Source organism: Sabethes cyaneus, chromosome 1 (assembly GCF_943734655.1).
Source record: "Sabethes cyaneus chromosome 1, idSabCyanKW18_F2, whole genome shotgun sequence".
Lineage (NCBI taxonomy): Eukaryota > Metazoa > Arthropoda > Insecta > Diptera > Culicidae > Sabethes > Sabethes cyaneus.
This window is the reverse complement of record NC_071353.1, coordinates 31990306-32017604: the sequence shown is the minus strand read 5'-3', so window position 1 is coordinate 32017604 and position 27299 is coordinate 31990306. Positions and strand designations below refer to the sequence as shown.

The 27299-nt window shown below is 40.0% G+C and overlaps 2 protein-coding genes across 8 annotated transcripts in view; one reads left to right on the top strand and one right to left on the bottom strand.

The window, feature by feature from the left end:
* The first annotated feature begins 5772 nt into the window (after positions 1 to 5772).
* Positions 5773 to 7844, top strand: LOC128734445 (L-dopachrome tautomerase yellow-f2). The gene is made up of 4 exons (XM_053828653.1): positions 5773 to 5922; positions 5975 to 6210; positions 6275 to 7042; positions 7446 to 7844. Exons 1-4 carry the CDS (start codon positions 5814 to 5816, stop codon positions 7596 to 7598), a joined length of 1266 nt encoding a protein of 421 aa, XP_053684628.1. The 5' UTR covers positions 5773 to 5813; the 3' UTR covers positions 7599 to 7844.
* LOC128734338 (serine-rich adhesin for platelets) overlaps positions 7647 to 27299 on the bottom strand; it is a 38680-nt gene continuing 19027 nt past the window's right edge. For all 7 annotated transcript variants that reach the window (XM_053828518.1, XM_053828510.1, XM_053828484.1 and 4 more), the window contains 5 exons: positions 17569 to 18625; positions 16581 to 16755; positions 8741 to 10448; positions 8541 to 8675; positions 7647 to 8479 (listed from right to left, as the gene is read on the bottom strand). In XM_053828518.1, the coding sequence (XP_053684493.1) occupies positions 8399 to 8479; positions 8541 to 8675; positions 8741 to 10448; positions 16581 to 16755; positions 17569 to 18625 (3156 nt within the window). In that variant the 3' untranslated portion in view covers positions 7647 to 8398. The remainder of the gene's footprint in view (positions 8480 to 8540; positions 8676 to 8740; positions 10449 to 16580; positions 16756 to 17568; positions 18626 to 27299) is intronic.

Sequence of the window (27299 nt, the reverse complement as noted above, 5' to 3'; positions counted from 1 at the left end):
ACAGACAAACAGACGAGACACTCGCGATAATTCCATCGTCCAATCAAAAACTACTCATTTTTCAAAAAAGCATGTTTCGCAACATGGTCACACCGCGGCGCGCGATTGTTGCTTTGAGTTTTCAGTATAAAACCAATCAAATGTACAAAACCCTTCAGCATAAAACCCTGCAAATGCAAGCTACTCCGCAACATGCATAACAGAGGGTGCTAGTGTGCAAGCAAAATGTGCAGGACGATAGTTTTTAAAGGATTTTCTTCTAAGTGTCATGTCAGTTCGTCAGTGCTATTAGCTTTTGCTACGCTAGATAGTAGCAATGGGGGAAGTTGTTTTCTATTTTACTGTGGGGAACGTGCTGCTCGAACCTAATACAAGTCTAAACTTTCAAACCACCACCAAACATGATCCAAGAGCAAAAATAAGTTTTGGAATTAAAGTTTTACGCAGATACACACATATCTTTGCTAATTCTGCAAATATTCTGCTGGGGGTCAAATAACCCCTTGTGGTACACAAGCCAGGTTACAAAAAATCTCGGAAACTAAATCAACAAGAAATGTATCGTATCGAAATATCGAATAGTAGTAGTAGTGGTAGGAGAAAGTCACTATCATTTCAAGGACTTGCCAGTGTATGTAGGTAGAATTACAGTAGATCTAAATTTGTTTATCAAATGAATTTCACACTAATACTGTTATAGAAGGGCTAAAAGGGATTGGGCGGACCCACAAGCAGAGGCACTTGTGCGCATTCCGGGATTATAAGAGTCGCCTTCCAGCATTAGGTTCCTTCCATGGAATAATCAATTTCGCTGTACCAACTTAAACCCACGTGATGATTTGGTTGTGAGAATTGAGAACTGCTATATTTGCTTCAGACCTTAAGAATTCAGCACAGACTAACAGACGTAACACTGAAGCCTCATTCCATCGCCAATAAAAACGATTATTTCAAATTTTCACTTAAGGCGGAACCGAAAGTGGCTCACGTTATTGTGTTAGTGCGACAAACACTGTACTGTACATCTCATGTGTTCGTTAAAAACCTAAACGTTTATTTGAATATTGCATTAGTATTGGTAAATATGTCAAATAGCGGAGCTTGCAAACATAAACAGCTGATTCGCAGCCAACCGCACTGACTACAAACATCCCGAAAAAGGGTTTGTTTTCTTTATCAAGGCATTCCGATTCAATCAAAATTAACAGCAGCAACTGAATAATGCGTAGGATAACTAGGATGTTTAATTAATCCGCTTGCATCGGATTGCGTTTTTGATTCCTGCGTTTGCGTTTTGTTTGTTTATTTCACTCTAAGCTCATCGATGCGGCGAAAGTTGAAAGCTCTTTAAAAGCTCATTGATGTGACGAAAGTTTGATACTGTATTGCTGCTTTTTCGGAAATCGCTAGTTCAACGAAATATGTGCGTAACCAAATATCTATTAACTAATTCCAAATTATACATTGGTCGCTTTTATGAACACGTAATGATCGATATGTTCAGTTAAATTTATTTTCCATTAGCAATTATGTTTTGCTGAGCATTTATTGATACATAGCAGATCGATAAATTGAATTACAAGTTTTAGTAAATTATAACAGCGCTGGAAGCACTGATTACGTGGCGAAAGCGTGCTTTTCCAATACAGATGCATTTTTAAGGCGCAAAACAATACATGCTTCGAATGGTAGCCATTTATCCAGCCATCTTTGAGCCACTTTCGGTTTCCCCTTAAGCCAAGACTCAAACAACAGTCGCTGCGCTAGAACGCCACTGGCCTGCGCTGGCGCTGTTGTCAGATAATATACAAGTAAGTTTATAGCATTGCTAAATTTATACCGACCTGCTTAGCGTAGCGCGAAGACTACACCAGGTGATGCAAGTGTTTTTTCCAAGTTTTAGGGGTGTCTGAAACGATGTTTTGTTAGAAAATTTGTTCGAAGTGATACGTCTGTTAGTCTGTGGATTCAGGTTGGCAATCCACTCCATCATCCAGCCTTCCACATATATGATATCAATAATAATACAATTGATAATATGATATTAAGAAGAAATGTGGTATACATATATTGACAAAAATAGAACAATCTCATCAGCAGCCCTTCGAATGGTTGCGTCCTTTGAGGTTCCATAAGTGTTTCTAATAATTAATTTATTTTTTCGTCTGGTATCCATGTGCAGTATTAAAACTCGTTTTAGCCAAAGTTTTTACTATATAGCAGGAGAGGTTTCATAAACTAAAACGAACAAAAATAATTAAAATAACTTATGTTAGGCTTACCTATTAGCAAGGCCGTATGGCTCCGCCGTCTGCTTAAAACCGCGGTTTTGAGATCAGGCAGCCGTGAACCACCCAGCATCGTACCTCCTAGCTTGGCTACTATTACCAGGTATGGCCACGTGGAGGATTTCATACCCGTATCGTATCGAAGTATCGAATATGTAAAAAAATAAAAGTCTAAAGGCAACATAGTTACTGCTATTCCCAATAAACTATAACAGGGAGTTCGAAATGGGTCAAATGACCCCACATGGTAGCTTTAGTGTAAACTAACAATAGAATTAGGGTTGCAGACTCCTTTGCCGTCCCGAAACCCCTAAAAAATCCATACTTTATTTGGTGTTTTAGTGGAATTATATCCGCAGGTACGCAAATTATTGCCACGAGATAAATTATTCACTTCTTGTCTGTACTTGTACAGTATCTCCAATTAACAAGCTATCCAACATAAAAAAGTGGAACTAATTTGAATCACAACTCGAAACATCAAGGCACTTACTTCGAGTGATCAGAAAATTCTCTTCGTCACATTCAAAATCGCTAGTATCAAGACAGGTAGACAGGTTTTTCCATGAATATGTGATAAATAGGGGTTTTCGTTTTCTTACGTTCTCTGATGAAGACGCAATCCATAAATATTGATGTTCAGTGATAATTTGAATACATTTCGCATTAAAGTTAGTCCTAATGCTGTTTTTCCGTTTCTATGACGGAAATAAAAAAAAGTTATGATTATTTTAGTGACTTTTGCAGTGCGTAAAGTAATAATGAAGTATGCATTAGGCTTCAATGTCAACGTTGTGTAGTTCTTCGTCGAAAATGCAGTCTCTTGGTATTTTTCAGATATTATCTTATATTTGTTTAATCTTTAGCCTCAAATCATAAATACATGGATATCATTAACCCTTGTAAATTTTCATATTAGGTTCAAACTCAAACAAAAAATTTGCTCAAACATTTCTGTTTCTGTTTCTGTTTGCAGCACAAGGTGGGGCAGTTAGAGCCAAGTCTGTCCAGGGCTGAGATAAGGTGGTTGTGATAATGTTAAAAGAATCCGTGCGGATTACGCTAGCTCCATAATGTATTGGTGATTATGGATTAATGGGCGGAAGAAGAGTGACAGAACTTGGCTTGATATAATTGTGTGCTTGGTTAATATAGCATAAGATGGCTTGTACTTATCTTGTTTTCTCCTTCCTTTGTTTGTTTCCTCATCTTGTTCGTAGTCAATCTTAAACCTGAAGCAGGCTCCACGCCGGCCGTCCTCTCCATCGTTGTCACCAGTGTGGTCATCTGTGGCTGGTCTCTTGCCTCCCCTCACGGCAACATTATTGTTGCCGTGAGAAGAAGCGATAGAGATCAGGCAGAAAAGAAAAGAAAAGAAAAGAAAAGAGGAATTTTTTAGTCAACATGTTGATTGCAATTTTCAAGTTAGTAATATCACGAGAATTCTATGTCTGTCCATCACCTATGCTACTACCGACTAACTACTCGCTAGGCTGGACGCTACTCATCTCCCAAATACCCATGTCATCACGATTGACCCAGCGCTGTTCCACAACCTATGCTCATTAAAAACCACAGCCGCCTCTTTATCTACCATCTTTGCAGTATTGTAGCTGATGGCGTAAATTTTCGAATATTTTGTGCGGAATATTATTCAAGAGCAATATTATCGCTCAGAACTATCGAAAAACTACTTGAACTTCCGAAAAATAGAGCAGATGCGATGTAATGGGGACTGGTACTCGCTCGTATTATTCCCGGTGGCATTAATTGCATATTTGTAGCGGTAGTCAACCGATTTGTCGGTATGCTCTTCAGACCGTGGTCAATTGAAATGATTCTGTAACTAAGAAGGGATGAGGTGGATCAAAAAGAACTTCACTTGGAGATATGTATATATGCCGTGTTAGGTCTTAAGTGCAAGCTGTCACTAAAGCAAGACTTAATAAGATGTTAACAACGTTGATAATTCTGTGAGGATGGTATTGAATCGAAAAATAAATCCTCATACCACGGCCATATATTATGTACTATGACCCCATTTTAGGAAGTGGAAATGATTGAGGACAGCCCTTCGCTATCGCTTGAATCAGCCAGAGAATCGAATACCTGTTTTTACTTGAAGAAGTTTTGACTCTAAAAAGATTTAGTTAGAAATGGAATTTCAGTTGAAGTCTGCCAGCATTGGGCAATGGACAGAACAAGATATATATCGAGGCTATAAATCTTTTCGAGTGATCCACTAAGTCCGACCGCGACGACAGCCGCAAGAATGGAGAGGAGCAGGCCGCCGGTGAGTTGCCACCGTTCGACTTGATGGACTCTCCGACAGAGGCTCATCAGCATTAGGAAGGCCCTTGGGAGATAAACAGCGTCATACATGATCATTTTATGTTGTTAGTTGAATACCGTTAACGCGGTTAGTCACAAGACATGCAAATCATTCTAATAAAGGAGGGAAATAAGAAAAAAAAAAAAAAAAAAAAAAAAAATTATAATTACATCCAAAACAATACAATAGAGGTGACAGTAACAGCAACGATAGCAATATTAGTAATAATAGTAATAGCATAGGAAACTGATACAGGAAACACATCTACTGACTATAACTTCCTGCCCATTAATAATTGTAATGTGGCAGCATAGGTATAAGAAGAATTTCCGACTCATCATAGAACACTCAAACATATATTCATTCGTACCTATACACCCATGCACACTCATACATGCATACACATGTATACATGTACGTGTGTGTATATTTTTCAGTGCTGTGCTGTCCATAATCGCATAACAGCCACAAATTCTATGGCAATCTCATAGAAAATGTCTCGATTACGCAAATAAAGACATCACATCATTTTTGAACACTCGTTCGTTCTAACTAGCGATACATTTTAATTTTCATGAGTAAGTCAAAATCTCATGAATGGTGGGTAGGATTTGGTTTCAGTTTTCTAGAGAAATTTCTGTGCATACCAGCAATTCATCTAGGGAACCGATTAAGCCCTCCCGGTGCTTCGGCCCAAACGGATTGAATTTAAAATCAAATCCGTTCGATTTCGCTCCATTCCGCTTTACGAGACACATGCTACACATAAAGCTAAATTATGCAATACTACATACTACACATATACCCAACTTAAACTATAAACATTCTACATGCGGAACTAAGAATTTTTAGGTCGTTTGGCCGAAGTACGCGTCAAACCACCTACCCATGGGAGGGAAACAAAAAATTTGCTCAAACATGCATAAAAACCTATTTACAATGGGATTACCAACTCACTCACGTAACAATGTCGTTTTTTATTACAATGATTTCGCATTTTACATATTCTATGGCTGTATACACCAATACCTATTTTGAAACAAAATGCATTGACCTATTTGATAATCGCAGGACCTTTTAATTTAATCATATTTCCCAAGCGCGCTTGGATGCAATCAACTACACACCACAGTCTCGCTCCGTCAGCTACACGGCACGGATTATCACGTACCTTAGTACCTAGCTAGCACATAATGAGAATATTTTCGAGCTGGTTGATTATTTTAGTTGTACCGGCTATTGCGGAAGAACTAAAGCTTGTTTACCAATGGAATCAGCTGGCTGCCCCCGTATTAGAAGCTGGTTAGTGATTTTAATATTGTTGCCAAAATTCTACTAACAAATAATATTTTAGATCAACCAGCCATAGTGTTTAACAACCAGGAGGCTCAAGAATCGAATGAAACCTTTAACGCCTACGGAAATATACCCATGGGAGTCAGTCATTACAAGGGGCGGTTGTTTATTACCATTCCTAGAAGACGACCAGGTATTCCCGCTACACTCACCGTTATCAATATGGAAAAAGTTCAACAGATCAACAACCCGTCGCTGTCTGGTTATCCCGAAGCACTAACAAATACATTACACGTATGTTTCTTGTAATGTTTTAATTGGATTAACAGGATTTTTACAGTTTGCTCCTTTGAAATAGCTCGACTACGCGGCTGATCCTAAACGAATTATATCCGTATATCGCACTAAGGTCGACAAATGCGACCGATTATGGTTCGTAGATACCGGTCATCTAGAATATCCAAGCAATGCACGTCAGGTTCAACGGCCTGCATTGTGGGTTATAAATTTGAAAACGGACCGACGCATTCAAAGATTTGAAATTCCTGCCAGTATTGTAGAATTTGGATATGGGATGGCTGGTATTACAGTTGATGTAGAAGAAGATAAATGTGAAGATGCATACGCCTATATATCGGACTACCAGTGGCAAGGACTGTACGTTTATAGCTTGGCCGCGAACAAAATGTGGCGTTTCAATCATATTTTCTTCTCTTTCGAACCACAAAATGGACGTTTCATTGTTGGTGGACAACGGTTTATTTGGAACGATGGTTTATTTTCGGCTGCCGTTGGTGAAAAGCATTCGACCACTGGAAAGCGAATTGTGTATCTTCATGCAATGGCTTCTACAAGTGAAATCGCTACTTCCAACAGTGTACTGAAGAATGAAACTTTAACTTATGCCGGGAGTGATTACAATGAACTATTTCTACACCTCGGCTCTAGGGGCCCAAACACGCACAGTGCCAGCCATGCATATGACGAACAGACAGGTGTTTTGTTTTTTACAGAAGTTAACCGCAACTCGATCGGATGCTGGAATACGGCGCATGACTTTAGTGCAGATAACCATGGGATTGTACATCTGGACAATATTAATATGATCTATCCATCAGATTTAACGGTAGGTATGCTTTCCATTAGCAAAAATGAGATTTAATTCGCAACTGTAGAACTGTTAGAATCAACTGAGACATTCTGGGCATACCTGGGCGTTTTCTACGATACTTAAAACTCTAGAAACTTTTTAAAATCATCGGTGTTAACCGTAGAGTAGTGGACGAAGCGTACACGCATCTTAAAGAGGGGGCTCCGTTGCCGCAAGACTACCGACTCTACTTTGACAAGCGAGTGATCGTGATCAAAGCGATTTATATGTCAATCAGTTGCTTTCGTTACATACGACTGAACATAAACAAAGCCTATTTAGAGTCGACACTTTTACTAGTTTAACGAGAGAACACGTTAAAATTTGAATAAATAATGTAACGCTTCTAACACTATCTCTGCCATTTATACCCATATAGATCGACAACGACGGCGTGATGTGGGTCATTTCGAACCGACTTCCTATATGGATCTACTCAAGGCTAAATGAGACAGACTTCAACTTTCGGATCTGGCGTCAAACTGCCGAAAAGGCTATCGAGGGCACGATTTGTGCTCGACCACGCGCCTAGGAATTCTTTCAAATTCGTGTGAAAATACGGCACCCTGACGCGCTGGTTATGGTTGCGAAATATATAATTCCAGAAAAAGTTTCTGTTATGAAAAGTTTCAGCTAGGTTCGATTATTATAGTATCGCAAAAAATACGCTAAAAGAATGTATCACCTACACTGCACAACTCTACTTTTTGTGTATTCCATTAAGCTGTCTTGTTATTCAATTTCGTTAGATAAAAGATCTAGTAGAAAAATATTACCAGCTCTATGAATCTGTATACAATTTATTCATCCAAATCGAAAGAAAACCGTTCTCTCGACTGAAATTGATTCTTCTAGTCTTTTACCATTATTTTCAGTAGTACGTAAGACTATATGTTCTGTGTGAATTGATTATTTACTTACCTCGAGATGAAACAATCAATTTCGTATGATCAATACTTGTTATCAGCGTATAGGTTTTAAAATGTATTCACCGTTTACTAGTACAGCCTTTCGAGTTACTTTGATTTGTATCTGAATTGGTTAATATGCCTAAAGGTCACTATGTTCCGTTTACTGTTATAATAATTGAAATTATGAAGTTAAGAAAATTTTATCTAAGGAGTTATCAACTTTTCAATACTTGAGTTATGAAATGTTCGACTGGTTTGCTAACATAAGCCAAACCGTTTTCTCTACCGTCAGTGGCAGGATTATATATCACACATTGTGCACCACGATCGCACTCCAATATCGATGCCTCCCATCTACCACTTACCTATCGCATGGGAAGGTAACATTAAAAATAAATAACTATTTTTACAAAAACACGCCCTATTGCACGATGAAGTCTTTGTGGCCACGTAACGATTTTAACTGTTTCTTCAGTTTAGTAACCAGGTCAGCCGGTTGAACCTGCAAAGCATAAATTTGACATCAAGCTCTATTTTATACAATGCAAACGTTGCAATCTTACCAATATCGATATGTCCTTTCCAACCGCATTCAAACGATCGCGTATTTCATTATCCTTGAAAAACAAATTCAACGGCCGACCATTGATTTCTGTAAGAACCCAGAACGTCAGGGACAATCCATCGCATGATTGAGCCTGGCAAAAAACGGAGTGAAAGGTGTAAAAATAATCTAAACCTAATTCATCGTTGTAATACATACCTTTGGTGGAAGCCCATGTCGCGCAGCCAGGCTGTTCGGTACTACGTCTACGATTGTAGCCGTGTTACCATCACGTATCAAACCCAAACACTGTCCATTCAGTTCCCTACGAATCGCGTACACCCGACCAAACGGCACCCTCCGAATTATTAGTTTTACGAAAAGTCCCGGGGCTCCTCGGATCGCCTTATGCGCCTCGGCCGCACTCGTAATTGCTACTCCAGCGATTGAGATCAACTGGTCGCCAATGTGCAATGCGTTATACAGAACCGGATGTTCTTTCTGCTTCCAGCCAGCAACCCATACGGCGCCGAAAGCATCGACCAGTCCAATGGAATTGATGCAATCCTTGCGTCGTAGTTGTAGTTGTACTCCTCCTGGATGCATCATCTCGCGCCGTAGCTGCATAACCTGCTGCTCGCGAAGCGTCAACTTTCGATTCGATCCATTCGGACCTTGATCTTGCTGGTTGATAAACTGGTGATGCGGTCGAAATGGTTGCGGCGGAGATTGTAACCTTGATGTTGCCCCATTCAAACGGACTCTTGGTAATGCATTACCAGATGATTCAGGCTGAGCATCGGAAGTGGATGAGCTCCTTCGTCGCTGTTCATTGACTTCGTTCCGAAATTTATTGACAGACAGTTTGGCATTAACGGCTGGCTGACGTCCTCGAGAATCATTTTCTCTTCCACCGGAAACAACTACGTTCGTTGATCGGCTTATAACCATTTCCGTAAGACCACGTTGCAACATTGTTCTTTGCGGCTGCGGGGTGTAAATATTTTTGTCAACTGTCGGTCGCACCGTAGGACTTAGATTAGCCGACGGAACTGTTGGACTGCTGGCGGAAGAGAGTATGCCTGTTTTCGTGCTAGTTGCGACGGATTGAACACCGGCTGCGCTGCTTTCCGCTTGATTTTCCTTGTTTCCCTGTCCATTTCGCAGATTTTTGACTCGATTGAGTTGAATATCGGAATGACTAGAAGATCGTTGCTGTTTACTTAGCAGCATGACTTTACTTTTATTAATGCCATTCGAGGCAGAGCTAACGGCAGATACTACTGGCGATTGCAAACTGGTTGGCTGATCTTGGTTCGTCACTACCTGTATTGGAGTAGGCAGCAAGAATACATGTTCATAGTGCTGTTGCTGAGATGGAGGAGTTTGGGGTCTATCACATGAGTTTACCGCAATTTGAGTGACAGTGCCGAAATTGCTGTCAGCTTTGATCGGTGTCGAGGAAGTGGCTACCGTAGCAATTACCGCTGCCTGAGCTGGTGGAACTATAGCGGAAGTAATTGTCACTGTTCCAGTGCCGCTGGTGTTCACGAGATTCGATACTTTTACGGTCGTAATTTGGCGATCATTTATTGAAGCGATAATGGAAGGTTCCTGATCCTGAAGGTGATGATGAAAGTTATGATCGTACTCAATATTGGACGGAATAATTTGCACATTGCTTTTGTAGTTATCATCGCTCAAGTCGTCGGTAATTAGCGTGCTGGTGCTATTGGTTGTTTTGCCTTTTGGGTCTGGCTTCGGCGTCCGACGTTTTGCAGAAGGAGAAAGTATCGATTTTACTGGTGATGAGCCAGCGTTAGTTCCATTGGGAACCTCAATGATGGTAACATTGGCTGGTATAGGAACGGCTCCCTGCTGGACACATTTTCGGCGCGTCTTTTTCTGTTCAATTCGATGCTGTTGCCTGTAAAAATAAGTAAGCAAATTTCAATTCAATCCAGATTATTCAAAATAATGACATAATATAGTAATTAATATATTTATATATTCCGTTAGCCACGACGTACAACGCTGGTCTAACAAGCCAGTCTTCGTGTGTTCGATTCTCAGCTGAGACAGGCTGTTAGAGTTAATAGGATCGTAGCACTAGCCCAGCAATTGTCCTGTACACTTAACAGCTGGCTGCAAAAATTTTTAGAAGTACAGCTTCATAAACTGATATTACTGTACAGTTACTGCATAGGCTTGACAAACATTTTTTCCATTTATTCGACCTTAGCCTTTATCCCGACAAAAGATTCATTATTTATTTATAAAATTCAACGGACTCTTGTCTGCATGAAATAAAAATTGATATACATACAACAATCGAAATACCTATGCATCATCGGCGGAGGAATCGTTAAAATTTTTTCAGCTCAGGCTAAATCGAACAATTCGTAAAATTTCACGTAACCTAACGTAAAGCCGTAGAACAGCTTGAGCACTGGCAGCGTCTCCGTTCAGGACTCTTTAAATTAGGCAAACGACATCGTTTCATCATATGGCGGCTGGTTTCAGGGATCAAGACTGCGAAGAGCACAGCGACAGTTTTTTTATAAACTGCTTCGAATTCGAGTCTTGTTATCAGCAGTTTTGAACTCATCAAGAAACAATAAACTGAGGATAACGCTGAGAGCGCAGCAGCGTGATCAGTCTACAGCTTCAGCCGCCTTGGTAATCGAGCAAAGTTATATATTAAGTTATACAGCAATAACCAGACCAAGCAATTATTCGTTCTTGAAATTACAACTTAAAAGAGTTTTGTATGGCAAAAACTTAAGGCAAAACAATATACGCAATTCCGCCAGCGGATTCGCGAGCCAAAAAAAAGGTAGGGAACCACTGCTGTAGAGGACTACAAAGCTAAACGGCGGGACACGCGTCAACTGAAGAATTTCATACTCGTACTTGCCTGAACTGGGATTTTGAGTACATATACGAACACGCAGGACCGGGACGACTGTTGTTCGTTGGTAGGATTAGCATGACTGTGGTGGGAAGCTCAGGAGCTACCATGATTATGAGATTCATTCAATACATTCAATACAGAGTGCTAGGCCAAGCAGGTCAGGATTCGTGGAGAGATCAACATGTATGTCCTACCTTCAAACACACTCTTCATGACAACGCTGATGCATGCCAAAGCTCAAGTTTTAGGTTTCGTTTTGTAGAACCGCATACCTACTCGGGTGGGACGCTTGATGTGCGCTTGCAGGAGGAGCGCCTATAGCTGGAATCACAGTGACCGTCAGCAACCATCAACGGCAACGTCAAGGAATGAACGGAACGTCAGTCATGGTGCATATTCAATGTGCGCATTCACACGAGTACCTTGGCGTTCCGGACTCGTGTGAATGCGCACTTTGAAAATGCATACTATCATCACTGACGCTCCGCTCCGTTACATTGCCTGTTGACGATTACTGACGGTCGGTGGGATTCCGGCTTATAACGCGGGAAAGTTTTCCGGTTTTTCCCGGGGAAACAGAAGCCTTCATGATACCAGAAACCTTGTGTCCTAGCCAGGGATTTTGATAAAATCTGTGAGTTATCGCCACACGCACAGATCACGATCCGTACAGATCATGACAAACAGTGAATCTTTAGCGTTGGTCACAAGATTTTGTTCTCTAAATAGTCTCAGCAGTCGATCATGAAGTTACATTTTACCTAGCTGCGAGAAAAAGGTAACACATGTTGTTTGTATTGCGATTCATATGATGCACACAACCAATCGTCTGTATATGTTATATTTCTCAACGCAATCATGCAATGAACATGATCTGACATGAGGTTTGTCATAATCTGTATGGATCGCGACAAAGTGTTGGTCGCTTACAAGTAGTGATGTCAATGAACCTGAATCTGATCGCTCCTCTGGTCTTGATCGATTTTTTCCATGCCTGGTCCTACTAGCATTCAAACGGCAGAATGGAAGTACAATTTGCAAAATCGGAGTCAATTACGTTTTCGAAGAACCTGACGCAGCGATGGAAGCTGAGGTCTTCACAGTTGTAAGCAAGGTCTGTGGAGTTCCGGGCAATTAATCGAGTCCTCAAACTATCTTGAGAGAAGACATTGTGGACAGGTGCCTGTATTCAGTATAGAGTCCCGGAATTTTACATCCATCCCGATTCTAAATGAAATAAAATTCCGCAACCTTTCTTACCACAGCAAAGCCTTCAGTATAAACGTCTTTAAGACTTGACCCTTCTTTATCGACAAACTTTGCAGCCGGTTATTAAAGTACAGGACAATTACGGGGCTAGTGCAACGATGCTACTGACTCTAGCAGCACTGCCCATTCGAGTTTCGAACATACGATGACTGAATTGTTAGACCAGCAACGTACGTCGAAGCTAACTGGGTTGGCTTTCTGGGGATCAATAATGCAATGTGAAGGACCTTGAACGGCCATATCACTTAGATCAGTCTTATGAGCTGGCTGAAATGGTAGAATTCCTGCAAAAAGTTCCGAGTACTATTGTAATGCTGATGTAATATTGCCAAGGTAAGAGAAAACGCGGCTGTAGAAAAACTGACTAAAGAAATGACAATGCTCAGTAACTCGCGGCCTCCTGTCATCATTAAATCTAATTTGCTCAACGATGATTGTTGTGCGTGACTCTGTTCAAAGTGGCTAGAAAAAGTTCTAACAATATTTTTTCGAGTTCAACATTTAGGCGATTTTATGAACTGTACGATACAAATTTGATTGCCTGGCGTTTTCGTTAGGCAGCACGGATCGATTTCGTGACGATACGATGGTATTTGTTGCCGTTTGCTTGCAGTCAATATTTTCTACCGCGTTCATCGACTGATACTCCGCAAGTTTTCGAGCAAAAGATTCAGAAGTTTTCATCGAGATTCATGCGCACTTGGTTTCGACGAACCGAAAATGAGTTACCTGTCACTTCTTTAATCAGTTTCTTTACGCGGCTGGTTACAGCTAAGGCATTTTTATCGAAGTTCTCCTAAAAATGTGTAAAAAAACTGATTGTTATTCACCAATTTAAAGCTCTAGCACCGTTCTACAATTCGTTCTTTGACGTCTAAAACGTCTATGTCTTTTAGTTTCGTTGCAATTTCATTTTAAACGTATGGTTTTGGGTGTTGAATTAGTATCTGAAAACTGCAAGAATTCATACATCACGCATAGCACACTAAATTGCCGCGTGCGACGGACACGATTAAACGCATATGGAAAACAGTTTCAAAACAGACTTCTCGGGTCTCTCTGGGACGTTTCAGAAAACGATTGCAGTATTAAAACGTATTCTTATATATTCACCTTTGTTATGGCTTCGCTAATTGTGTAGCAACGACAGAGTATTTCTAATCGTCGGCTAACTAATGCAAGTAAGTGAACTCAAATCCAGAAGTGTTCGTTTTGTTGCATAATGCAATGATTTGAATTCAGGCACGTCTACCTAGGCAACCAATAAGCATTTACAATGCAATTTAAATGCAAGCCAATAAGCATTTAAGTTGCCTCAAATGCTACTTAAATGGTATGTTGACAAAATAAGCGGCTACTTTACTGCTAGCCCTCTTATAGTGCTGACAATGCTTATTTGTAGCTAGTTTCCGACCAGAAAAATTTAAATAGAATTGTGGATGCCAATTTACAACAATTATGCAGTCAAAAGGCAGATAAGCAGCAACCTGCAGTATAAAATGCTAGGGATGCTAATGCTTATTGGTTACCTGGGTATAAAAACGAACCGTGCATCGCTTCCGAGAAGGAACGTTGTTTTCAACTAGGTTTCGAGGGAAGCCTCAGCCTCATCAGCAAGTGGCGCGAGAGATTGACCATAAAATTTTGCGAATCGTGGGAAATGATTTCAAGACAAGCACAAGGCAAATTGCGGCACAGTTCCTTGTCACCATGGAGGTGCGGAACGGGCTGAACCGGGAAAAACGCATCCTTTCCACACCACATGTTCAAGAGCTGCTGCCAACGAATAAACCTAAGCGGCTGGAGTTGTGCAAGATTATGCAAGCAAAAGTGGCGGCGAACCCTCACTTTATGAAAAACATTGTTGTTGTTTTTCATACATGTCAGAATGTGTTCTTCGCACGCGATAATCTAGTGTGCTATGCATGATGTGTGCATTCTTGCAGTTTTAGATACTAATTCAACACCCAAAATCATACGTTTAAAATGAGATAGACGTTTCACGTCAAATAACGAATTATAGAACGGTACTAAGTAGAGCTTTAAATTGGTGAATAACAGCAATCAGTTTTATCACACGTTTTTAGAAGAAATTCGATAAAAATGCCTTGAGAAACACTTATTTCAAAGCTTTTTGCTTCTAAAAAGTTACTAGATCTCATGGAGTAGGAGGTTTAAGGTCAATTTTTAGTACAAAATTTTCTCAGCTTTTGAATGGAAGTAGAATTGAGCTAGCTAGCATAGTTTTTGTACCAGAGCTAATTAAAGGTAAACAGAACCGAAAACTAAAAATGTTCAATAACTCTGTAACGATTGAGATTTGGCCATATGCGTAGAAGGATTTTTTTTTTCGTCAAATATGATCCTCTATCACCTTCTGAAATATTTGCACTAAGCTTCCTAACACCCTGTATATAAATATAAAAATATCAGTTCTTTAAATAAAATTTCACCAGGAAGGTCTGTAAAAATATCAGTCTTGAAGGTGTTAAGAAACATGAAAAAACAGACCTTAGCTCTACAAAATGACGTTTTACTATCACCAAAGGGCCACCACCACCAAGCTGGTGGTGGTGGTGCGTTCTGTACCGCTTTCCCCTACGTGTGTGAGTTTGTAAATTATATCTGAATTCGACCAAGGACAGAGATTACCAATAAAGCAAAATAAAATAAAAACAACTGAAGATTCAAGAATTTCAAAACACTTGCTTAATAAAATCATAAAATGTATTCGCCCAATTTTTTATGATACGAAATACTAATTCTTTTTTTTCATCTCATAAGTTAAGTTTTTGCATCAAAAAAATGCAAAGGTACTCAGCATTTTTTTTGCACAATCTTGTAACACTAAAATTATAAACCAATTTATACAGCATTATTCTGTATTCCGACGGATCTTAACTTCGTTCGATTTTTTTGGAACGAGCTGGTGGTGGTGGTGCGTTCTGTACCGCTTTCCCCTACGTGTGTGAGTTTGTAAATTATATCTGAATTCGACCAAGGACAGAGATTACCAATAAAGCAAAATAAAATAAAAACAACTGAAGATTCAAGAATTTCAAAACACTTGCTTAATAAAATCATAAAATGTATTCGCCCAATTTTTTATGATACGAAATACTAATTCTTTTTTTTCATCTCATAAGTTAAGTTTTTGCATCAAAAAAATGCAAAGGTACTCAGCATTTTTTTTGCACAATCTTGTAACACTAAAATTATAAACCAATTTATACAGCATTATTCTGTATTCCGACGGATCTTAACTTCGTTCGATTTTTTTGGAACGAGTTGTTTTGCCGGACCGTTCACATTTACTCAAAAGCGTATCCGTCAGAAAACAGAATTGATAAACTCAGATCGTTTGTTTGTATTAATGTGATGAATGTAAGACAGTAACCGGAATATGTAGCCGATTTTACGGTTTTTGAGTAGCAGAGAGATGAGGACAACCAATAAAATTGCTTAAAATTGAGTCTCTACAATTGCTAATATTCATAGCCCAGGTACCTATAATCATTTCTCAAAAATAGTTCCGTACGACACATAGGCATAATTGTAAAATTTATTGCATTTTCTAAATATTATTCATTCGAACTTCAACCAGAGTTTCATTGTAAATTCAAAATGATTTAAGAAACATTGCAGTGAGATCGCAACCAACAGAGAACGACTGGGAGGTCAAACCGGAAATCCAATTTAAAAATATGTATAACTATTACCTCCTGTCATAACTCATAACCCCTCGTTTACGGCATGTTTGCATTTCAATTCCCTCCGGCTGAATGAATCTTCTTGACGTCACCATCGATAGCCCAAGAAAAAGTGGATGCATGAAAATAAACTCACTTCCTCTCAATACATCTGCTATAAACTTACCTGGCTTTGCAGAACGGCGATGAAGGAGTGATTGGTTTAGCCGAAGATTGGCGTGCTGTTGGCGTTGATAGTAGCGATGATTCATTGCCATTTGCCTCCAATAGTCCGGAGCTGCTGCTGTTGCTGCTACTGCTGCTTCGACTGGAACTGGTACCGGAGCTGTTGTTGGCGTCGACTAAATATGGATACGAAAGAGGGGACACAAATTATTAAGTCAAATTTTATAAAGCATATACACGAACGAGTGTCTGTCGTCCAGAACTGATGAAGCTGTAAAAGCACCAACACCAGAATGGAAACAGGAAAGTGGTGAAATTGAAAGTTTTCGCCATTCAGTGGTTGTGCAGATAGTGGCTCTGCAGCGGCACCAATACTAACAGCGTGGTAATTACTCCTGGGGTGGAGTACCGCTTTAAAGTGGTATGGTAATAAAACGGTATTGGGAATTCAATAGTGAGTCACATGCGCAACACGGTGATTCCAGGTGAGCTGGTTACTTGAATATATACGGCGTGAAATTCTCAAACTTGTTACTCAGGAGAGAACTAAAGCAACCGAAAGTAACTATCGGCGACCCGCACATAATTTGTAACTTGTAACCAAAAGGTTAGCTACGAATAATTATTTACGTATGACTTACAAACATATGATGTTCACAACGAAATATCCAGTAAATGCAAGAATCAAATGAAACATTCAAACGTATGTTGCTGATGATATAAATTGAAAGCATGGACTTTTTTATAGTAAATCATCCAATTAATAAGGCCCGCCCCAGTTATGACTGTTAAATGGCAATAAATTAAGAAACGCACACGGCATATATTTCAGTATTCCTTAGCTTTTCTCACTTTTGCAAACTTCTCCGCTCGATTCACGCAGAACCTTGTATACGATATTAATACAGCGACTGTGGTCTTAATTGAACCCAATTAAGTCACGTCACGTTCAACGAATGTAAAATAAAACATGCGCACAGAATACGTACCATCTTCATCACTTCCGCTATCGGTGGAAAAGCCAAAGTTGTCCGCTTTCACGTCGACTAGCACTTTCTGTTCAGTGCGCTTGAGTGATGCAGTTCCTGGATCTGCCAGGACGTTGTTAGCAAAGGTCGTTGCTAAAGAGGTCGAACAGATAACAGCGGACCCATTTTGAAGCTGTGGTGCGCTACTACTATCCTTGGGTGCTAGGGTAGTTTTAGATGAACTCGAACCGCTACCGGAAGGAATCACACCGGAGGAACTAGCAACCACCTCCGACGATGGCAGGGTCAATGACGTTGACGCACTGTTAGATATGAACTGTTTGATAAGGTCGGTTGAGTAATCATCAATACTTCCATCGGAAAGATCAGATGCCAATGATATAGCATCGAAGAGATGCTGACTGCTAATATGTTGATTGTTAATGCTGCTCACAGCTTGCAGTGGGTTTGTGAGCAGATTCATGAGATTCTGGGTAGACGTATTGGACATGGCAGTGATCGGAGGCGGCTGCGGTGGTGACGTTCCGAGATTGGGAGTGGCCATGGAGAATGGTGATGAATTGGATGCACTCTGTAATAATGAGGTTGAGGAGCTGCCACCGGATCCTGCTTGCAGAGCGGAGTGCAATAGTGAAGAGGGTTGAACACGCTCAATCCCTGGTACGATTGCCGCCGGAACCGGGGGTGTTGCAGGAAGTGGTGACGTAGGATCTCGCGTGGGAGCTAACGGTGGTTTCGCTTCAGGCAGTTTCGAGTAGAGATTCTCCTTGGGCGAAAGCAGCTTCATTTCACGCAACTTCGAGCGCAGTGATTCCACCCACTCCTGCATGCAGTCCCACGTGTTGGCATTAAACCGTGCGACATCGTTGCCGAGTGTTATCACGAATTCAAACTCCTGCTCAACCGGAACGAGAGCATGCGATATATGTTGCACAGTTTGTAACGCTAGGGACCACTCCGGGTTGTGTGACGGAGCCTGCCGCGGATCGGCGTAACCCTCCAGGAATGCTTCGCAGTCATCGTGAACGCAGAACACAACCCAATATCGGTCCGGTTTCTAGAGTGGGAAGATAGAAAACAGGAAATCGTCAGTATACAGGTTATCGTTATTTACGATCGTGAATAAATAAAAACTGAGTGGGTGTATATTCGCCAAATTTTATTATTTCAATATACTTAATAGACACAGTGATGGAAAACTCCGGTTCGTTGTTTTATGACAATCGCAACTCAATTGCTAATCATTTGAATACTACTGATCCGTAACTTGGTGGTTGGTTGACCAGAAGGCACTGGCAGATGTTTTAAAATCACGCCCGTCCGTTGTAAAGTATGCCATACGAAAAATTCAATTTTTCAAGAGGCTTTGTCATTGTAAACTTTTGAAACTAACAACAACTATCAAAATGTATTTGGTTCGAATCTTGATACCAGCATAAAATAGTAAAATGATCATGAATATATGTTTCCTGAACACATTGCTGATATAGAGATAAGAAATAAAAGATACAAGACTAATAACAAACAAACCCGAGTCGGACATAAAAATTTCCTGGATCATCGGTTTATTGATTTTTATTCTATACAGAACACACGGATATTTGCATTTTATACATCTACATTGTTAAATATGGAGAAGCATTCGGCTTATTTAAAATTCTGATGAATAGACAATCTATAAAGTTCGATCAGTTAGATAATTGTGTAATTTCTTTTACAATGTAAATAGGAAAAAAATTGGCTATCAAACCTTTATGTCAAATATCACCAAATGCTTTTTGTATATTTTTACCAGGCGAACAATAAGTTTAAGGCATGAACTGTTCAACTCAAAGTCAGAATCTTCAAAGATGGTTTTGGCCATACAGTTAACCTGTACGCTAGGAACTATCAGCCAAATACTATACTTATTTTTGACAGATATGTATTTCGCTTACGACTTGCAGGCTTCATCAGTATCTGTTTTAGAACTAAATTAGCCAAAGCAGTAAGAGAGTTTTGGCAGAGGCCTAGTAAAGCGGAGGAGGATCTCTTTTAAATCTCTAAACTCTCCGTTACATCCATCTTCCATGCAGAGCAATCGCTTATTACTTTTACGTTGTCGATGGTTAGCGGATGGTTGTCGTTGCAGATATGCTCAGCCACTTTTGATCTAAAATGGTGTGCCCTTCTCCGCATCTCTTGTTGCTTTTGTTACCGCTGCCAAGTGTTCCCAGATTTCTTCTAGTTTGGCCGATGTAAACGGTAACCTTTTTGCAATGTGGAACTGATTTCATAAATCCCAGATGTTCTATGTTCTTAAATCGGATCTTTAGTTGATCCCAAATTATTTTGAGCTGGTTGTTTCGGGTGGGAAAAAATCGATGAAATTAGTCCTCACTGCTTTGGAATAGGTCGTTATATAATGTGCTAAAAAACTCGGTTCAGCTTGCACGCGGATTGTTTACGGAGACTACAATCAAATTGGCACTTAACTCTTTTGAATCAATGAAATCTCCAGGTCCGGATGGTATTCTACCCATTTTTGCAGAAAATGGACGACGCTACAATATTCGAGCTCATCAACGTATTTCGAGCCAGTTTCGCTTTGGGACATATTCCGGAGAATTGGCGGAAAGTAGGGTTGGTGTTCATACCTAAGTCTGATATCAACGCTTCTTACGTTGACGGAGAAAATCTCAGATAACTATATCCGCAACGAGTTTTTAAAGAGCTCTCCGTTGCATGGTACGTAACCAACACGGCAAATCTACGGAAACCGCACTGCACTGTATAGTGACGTTAATTGAGAAATAACTCAAATATAAGGAGACGGCACTTTGTGCTTTCCTTGATATTGAAGGAGTTTTTGATTACATGTCCTTCGTTTCAATTAGATTAAATTCATTCGATTGCAGCTTTCTCAAAACGAAATCGACCACACTGTGAGCAAGATTCAAGCAGGCTTCTGCCGTGCTCTGCGAAAAATCTCAATTCACGGCGTTTTATTGGCAAAGCGCAGAAGGCGAATCGATTTGCTCTCTCTCTCTCTCTCTCTCTCTCTCTCTCTCTCAGTCGGATGTTACCTCCGCGACAAGTTTTGTTTTGTTTTTGCAGTGCTTTACTGCTTTGCTCTGCCGGCGAGTGAGCATCAGTTTGGTTTCACCTTTCTTTTTCTGCCGGAGCGCTACCGAGTGCATGCTCTCAAGGTCACGGAGCAAATCGTTCCAGTCCATATAATTGCCTATCGCATATTCTCTTTGGGACACGGAGCGAATAATCTCGTGCTCCTTCTGCGCAAGATGAGTGGTCGTAAGAGAAAACAGTATTCAGGCATCGTTCGGAGAGAGAGGAAACGGTAGAACAGAAAACGAAAGCACTTGAACGTTGTGAGAAGCAGATTGCTCTACCTCCGTAGGTATACATAAGATGAGCAAAACCAAGCCTCAATTCGCACAGTTTTTTCGAGCAGAGAAATCACATCATCATTGGGAGATACATCTGTCAGGATTTCGATGATCAAAGGATGTCCACAGGGAGTTCTTTCCCCCTTGCTTTGGACACTGGTGGCTGACGCACTTCTTCACATCGCAGCTTGGTTATGAGACTATTGCTTTAGCCGTCAACGTTAAACTTATCGTCGGAGGAAGGATTAACGCAGTACTATCAAGTTGTTTGTTAGGAGCTCTAAACACCACCATATTATGATGTTTACAAGACAGTCTTAATATAAACGCCACAAAAATAGTCGTTATACCATTCACTAGGTGAAGAAAACATACTATTACTTTCTCTATGCTAATTGGCATCAGGCTGAGCTTCAATAATGAAGTCAAACTCCTCGGAATAATTCTGAATAAAAAACTGAACTGGGCTGTTCGCCTATTTAGATTATGCTGTTAAGAAAGCATTTCGCTTGAATTAAATACGGGGTTGTAGATTAAACGGTTAAAGAGTGTATCTATCCAAATCCTACAGTAGCTAAAAAACTACTCAACGTATTTGCAGTGAACTACGCACAATCACGAGACTCCTAATGACCGGAAACTGCCACTTATGTAACTCTTGGCTTGAAAGTTCAGCGCATCTGCTCAGCAATTACGGGGCACTTGCTTTATTTAAACATAAGTTTTCTTTCTAGAGTGTATCCCAAACGCAAACGATCATTGATATTTTTGACCATGTGGTACTGAATTGGGGCACAAGATTACAACTACAGCAGTCCCCTGAATAACGCGGTTTGTGGTTGTGTACGCCCACGGCGATTTCATAGTTTTAATCCAGTACCCCTATGTCATACAAAAAACCCTCGCTGCTTAGTCTGCACAGGGCCTCGCGCATTGTAACGCCGGCTCTGCCTGCCACCTTGCTCGTTGTGCCCCTCTTCGTCTTGTTCCTACCGGATTAGATGCAAAAACCATTTGTGCAGGAAAATTGTCCGGCATTCTAGCGGCATGTCCTGCCCAATGTATTTGTTCAGCTTTAACCACTTTCTGAATACTGGGTTCGTCGTTGAGACGCGCGAGCTTGTTATTCATTCTTCGCCTCTATACACCGGTTCCCCAAATTTATTGGCTATTGGCGATAGTCGATGGAAGATGACTTGGGAAAGCACTTTGTAGGCGGCATTCAGGATAGTGATCGCTCGGTAGTTCCATTAATCCAGCTTATCACTTTTCATGTAGATATGGCAAATAACCCCGTCTTTTTACTCCGTCGGTAGTCGTTCCGTATCTCAAATCTTGACAATCAATTAATGCAAACAGTTGAACAGATGCAGATGCTTGTCAGGGCCCATTTTAATAAGTTCAGCTCCAATGCCATCCTTTCCTGCTGTTTTGTTGTTTTTCAGCTGCTGGATGGCTTCTTTAGCTTCACTTATCGATGGGGGTGGCACATCTCCGTTGCTTGCTGCACCAATGAGGTCACTTCCTCCATTACATGACATTCACCGCGCATACATGCATTTGCCGTATTTTAACGAAAGGTGTGGCGGACCGAAGTACAAACGGATGGCGGAGAGTGGCGTATACGTATAAACCACGAGTTGCAGGCACTACCTGGAGAGATTTTCATTGTGTACCTGGCAAAAATTGGAAGCCTACGGTAGGCCTGCCACGTCACAAGGATGCCGTACAACTTTGCAGTGAAATCTGTTCACTTTAAGAACCCCACCGCCACCAGGAATAGAGGAGCCCAATGTGCCAGATGGCTCAACCAGGTCGAAGTGGACCTGCGTGATTCGAGACGCTCAACGAATTGGCGACGAGTAGCCCAGGATCGAATACAGTGGAGAGGGAAGATTCTTGATACGCCCTCTATACTGTTAGAACCAAGAAGTACGGTGCGCACGTGCGCACGTTCCGGTTAAATCGTTAAATTAACTGTTAAATTTTGGTCCGTTTCGGTTTTTTTCTGGTTCCGGTTCGAAATCTTTCGGACACATAATTTGGATTCGAATATACAAGTTTTAAAATACCAATTCAATATACCGCATGGGATGTATTATACTGCAGGTGGGCATATTACCCCACGCGGACGAAAAACCCCAAAACTTAGATGCCATTATTAAATAATTCCATCCATTTTTATTCTACAAATCTACGTTGTTAAATCTAAATTGTTGTAATTAATTTTCAACTCAAATACCAACATACGCCCGTCCAATCAGCTTCGGGGTACGATGCTGGCCTAACAAGCCAGTTCTCGTATGTTCGAATCTCGGCTGGGAGGTGTCTATAGTGTCAGTAGGATCGTTGCACTAGCCCCGTAATTGTTCTGTACTCTAACAATCAGCTGCGAAGTCTGTCGATAAAGAAGGGTCAAGTTCTCAACAGGACGCTTATACCCATGGCTTTGCTTTTTTAACAACTTACAGTGACAGTTGTAACGTTAATTTTGGGAAGTATGATATAGATATATATTAAGGAGGGGCATATTATATCACCTTCTCCTATTTGCTCTTCGACGCAATTATTGCCCGTGTACAAAATTTCATGGCCTTTCGGCCCAAACCTGTACAACAATTTTGGAAAACGCCTAGTATGATAAATTTTCGTTTTTCATTAATTATCCTGTCAAAAACTGATTAGCTAACAAGGTGCGAATTGAACAAGCAAACGCATCGTGTACATCGATTAAAACATGTAATCAAACGATACACCGTACACGATTGCGTACCGGGTTTTCGTTGTATTTACAAACCAACAAATACTAGACGAAGTAAAAACGAGTAAGAGAAAACGAAAACTTGCAGCAACTATGCAAAAGAGCATGAAAATCCGTGTAAAGTTTCACTATTATTATAAATGCAATTCTCTCTCATTTGGGAGCTTTTCCTTATCCCGAAGTTAATCAAACTCTACCAAGTGGAAATGGCGTAATGGTGAAATAATCGTCTGCCGGCTCGGGCGTTTATCTTAAAATGCATTGTTTGTGCATGCCGTAGTCTAGTAAACTAATACACAGGGATCTAATCAAGTTACGAGCATCGGATCAGATGTGAAACACTTAATCGTTAGTTTATAAAGCATAGCATAAGAAAACATGTAGCTTCATCAAATTTAGAGCAATTAACTGTAAATGCACATATTCCCTTTACAACTAATATGGATAAAATACTCAATTTACAGTTCAAAGATTATGTTCAGTATTCAGAAAAAGCTTAGCAATGTACTGGGAGGCTCTTAAGCGCTGAACCAAAACCATTGCATTGTGGTGAATTGTATCGTCAAGCATACGCTATTGGTTTGGTTTATACAGTAAAGGAGACTGGGACTAATCGAATCAAATGCCAAAGTAATTCAAACTGAATATTTCAGCAAAAAATAAACTAGTAAATCCGCTTTTCGTAAGCATTTTTGATTCAGAATTTTTACAGCAAAATATTAGCAAGTTCACGTATGATCTAAATAATCTGTGTGGATTATAAGTTTGAAGCGAAAAAATGAGATATGGTTTTTTTACATTTGCGGCATCTCGAAGCAAAGGGTAAGTTTTCAAACACTTTTCATTTTCAAAAAATTAGATCTGCTTTATTACGGCAGAATACGAAAAATCGATCCTGCTAGCTCCGATCTTCCCTACGCTGCTCTGATGCAACTTGCACGACTGCAAACTGTGCGCCGTGGCATTTCTTCCATTCTGCTGTGCAAGCAAAGTTCATTTCAGCAATATCGATTCATCATTCCATGGAAACCAGTCGCTTTCATTTTTCCAATACTTCTACTGACCTTCAGTAGCAGCTATTGCAACTTAGTTTATACATATTATAACATATGGTTTATAGCCAACATGGTGGGCCGGTTGGAAGGCAGGACAGGTTTTATCGCTGGTATGCCTCGTGGCAATGGCTAGTTCGCATGGTTGATTTACAATCAATCTACACAACGAGGGGCAGCGAATTTGTCATGTTACGCTGCTGCGAATTTATGGAGAATTCGTCCAAGGTCCCTCGTGTTTACAGGTTGTAGCCGTCGAATAATGGAGAAGCTACTCTCTGGTTCGCTTCAATAGGCACCGCTCTGAAACAACACTAGTCGCAAATTGCTACACGTTATGAATTCAAAATACCTATATAAAACTTTTCTAGAGCAACTATGGCTGTATTTAGAGAATTAGAATTAGAGATGTTTCATAGCGAATTGATTTATTAATCGGATTCGGATGAACCTAGGATTACAACAGGTAATGTAAAATGATATATACATTGAAGATCTCTGAACTGATATATCTACCTGTAGTGTATTTATTGCATCTTTGTTTTCCTTAAAATCATAAAATCTCAAATATCAAACTAATTCATTGTCAAAATGAATGACAGAAACAGAATTAGATTTGGGATCAATTTCTTTATTGGTAGATTGCAAACTTAACGTAAACTGCATTTATAATGAATTCGCTAATTAGTTTTGTTATTTCCATGGTTGGGCACCGCTAATTCACTAACCGACCAATCGCTAAACGCTAATTATACTTTATAATTTATACTCAGACTAGCCGAATTGTTGCTGATTCATAATTACAAATGTAATGCCGCTGTTTATTTTAAAATTAATGAACTGTAAAGCATTTTATCCATTATAATAGGTTTTGATCCAAGTTTAATAAAGAAAAGTCGTGTAATAGTTATAAATTATTAATAATTTGTACAGTGATAAATTACAATGCAAGTTATTGCGATATGTATAATAAACAGTGACTGTTAATTTGCAGCTTGCGATTAGTGATTAGCGAAATTTCCACGATTATCGAGCAAATTGTATCGGTAAGCGAATTAGTGGTGCCCAACACTGGCTATTTCATATTCAAAACGCTCAGTTATTAACACAGAGTTCATCATGATATCTACAAGGGTAGGGGAGACTGCTGCAGGTTGAGACCAATTTTGTTTTCGGTTCATAAAACTTAATGTTTAAATTATGAGTGTTATACATCATTGGAAAGGTATTTCTATTGTCTATAAAGAAAAAATTGTAAAATATTTGATTTTATAAGCATAGCATAGCATAGTTTGAACGCCCGTGAGTTTCCCGCGATTGATCTAGATCAGCTGAGATTGCACAAAGAATCATCAGAATGATGCTTGGGAGTAGCAGATCATTCTCAGTTTGCATTTTCTGGTGACCTAATTCTTTGTGATGATCAATAGCAAAGCTGGCCACGCCCATGCAGGACAATTTGGGAGGGAAAGAAATGTTAGTCAGACACTTGCTACTACTAGAGACCGAGGAATCCTCTGCATCACCCACCACAAGTGTCACAGGAAGGAGTTGTTGCTAGTAGAAAGGAATTAATCTGGATCCACCGAGGCAGGAGGTGCGATCACTGTCATTCGAGCTCGCGTACGATTTGAGGACGTTTTTGGTTACGTGGTCATTGTGAAACAGGTAGTGGAGATCCGACATACCGATATAAAAAAAAACCATGCGAAATCAGTTTACCGCACCGAAATGCTATCAACATATTCGCTATGTGCTATATGTGCTGTCAACATAGGTATTCGATTCATTCGAAATCGCGCGCGGTCAGTTATTAGGGTAAGGAACGAGTTAAGCAGTGTCACCTATTTTAATCAGTTGAACGTAAATGAGCCGAAAATGCACTTTTTTATTCATATTTTCAAAATCTTTTGATAGGATCATCTTCACAAATCACTTAACCGTACATTTGATTCACACAAACACAATTTATTGGGTTTCCGACAAGAAATATGATGAATTAAAAATTGTTGTATGTGTATGTATGTATGGGGTTAGCCACCATCACCTCAAGGATTTCCCATTGTATGCAAGTAGAATTACTGCAGAATCGAAAAGATGAATTAAAAATTGTTGTCCAAAAACGTACATTTTTCAGCTGCTGAAGGCAATCGCCACCTCGCTACTAACGAATCCTGCACATTTTTCAGCACTGATTACAACCACTCTAAAAGTCAAGCAATCAATTGTCACATACCATATTATTCACTTTTTTTTCTATTATCTAAGGCTTTGTCACTAGCCGAAAGTTTTATTATTTTCTAACAAAACTGAAAACAAATTCTGAATTGACGGAACCGGTTCACCAGTAGCAGCAGCTGCAGCACAACTAATGAACTATCGTGTTGCCAAGACACTGTTTCGGTTCTGGAAATAAGAATTTTAAGTTTGAAATTAACTGAAACCTCCTATGGTGAAAACGTGGTTCAATACTTTCAAGAGAAATGTATGTTCATAAATAATTTTTCTTTATCAAAAACAACACAAAAGACA

What these genes read in the sequence shown, in the direction of transcription:
- LOC128734445 (XM_053828653.1), top strand. Translation starts at nt 5,814, where the DNA reads ATGAGAATATTTTCGAGCTGGTTGATTATTTTAGTTGTACCGGCTATT. An exon ending in TGCCCCCGTATTAGAAGCTG is followed by an intron (nt 5,923 to 5,974) that starts GTTAGTGATTTT and finishes ATAATATTTTAG; the next exon opens with ATCAACCAGCCATAGTGTTT. An exon ending in TCTATCCATCAGATTTAACG is followed by an intron (nt 7,043 to 7,445) that starts GTAGGTATGCTT and finishes ATACCCATATAG; the next exon opens with ATCGACAACGACGGCGTGAT.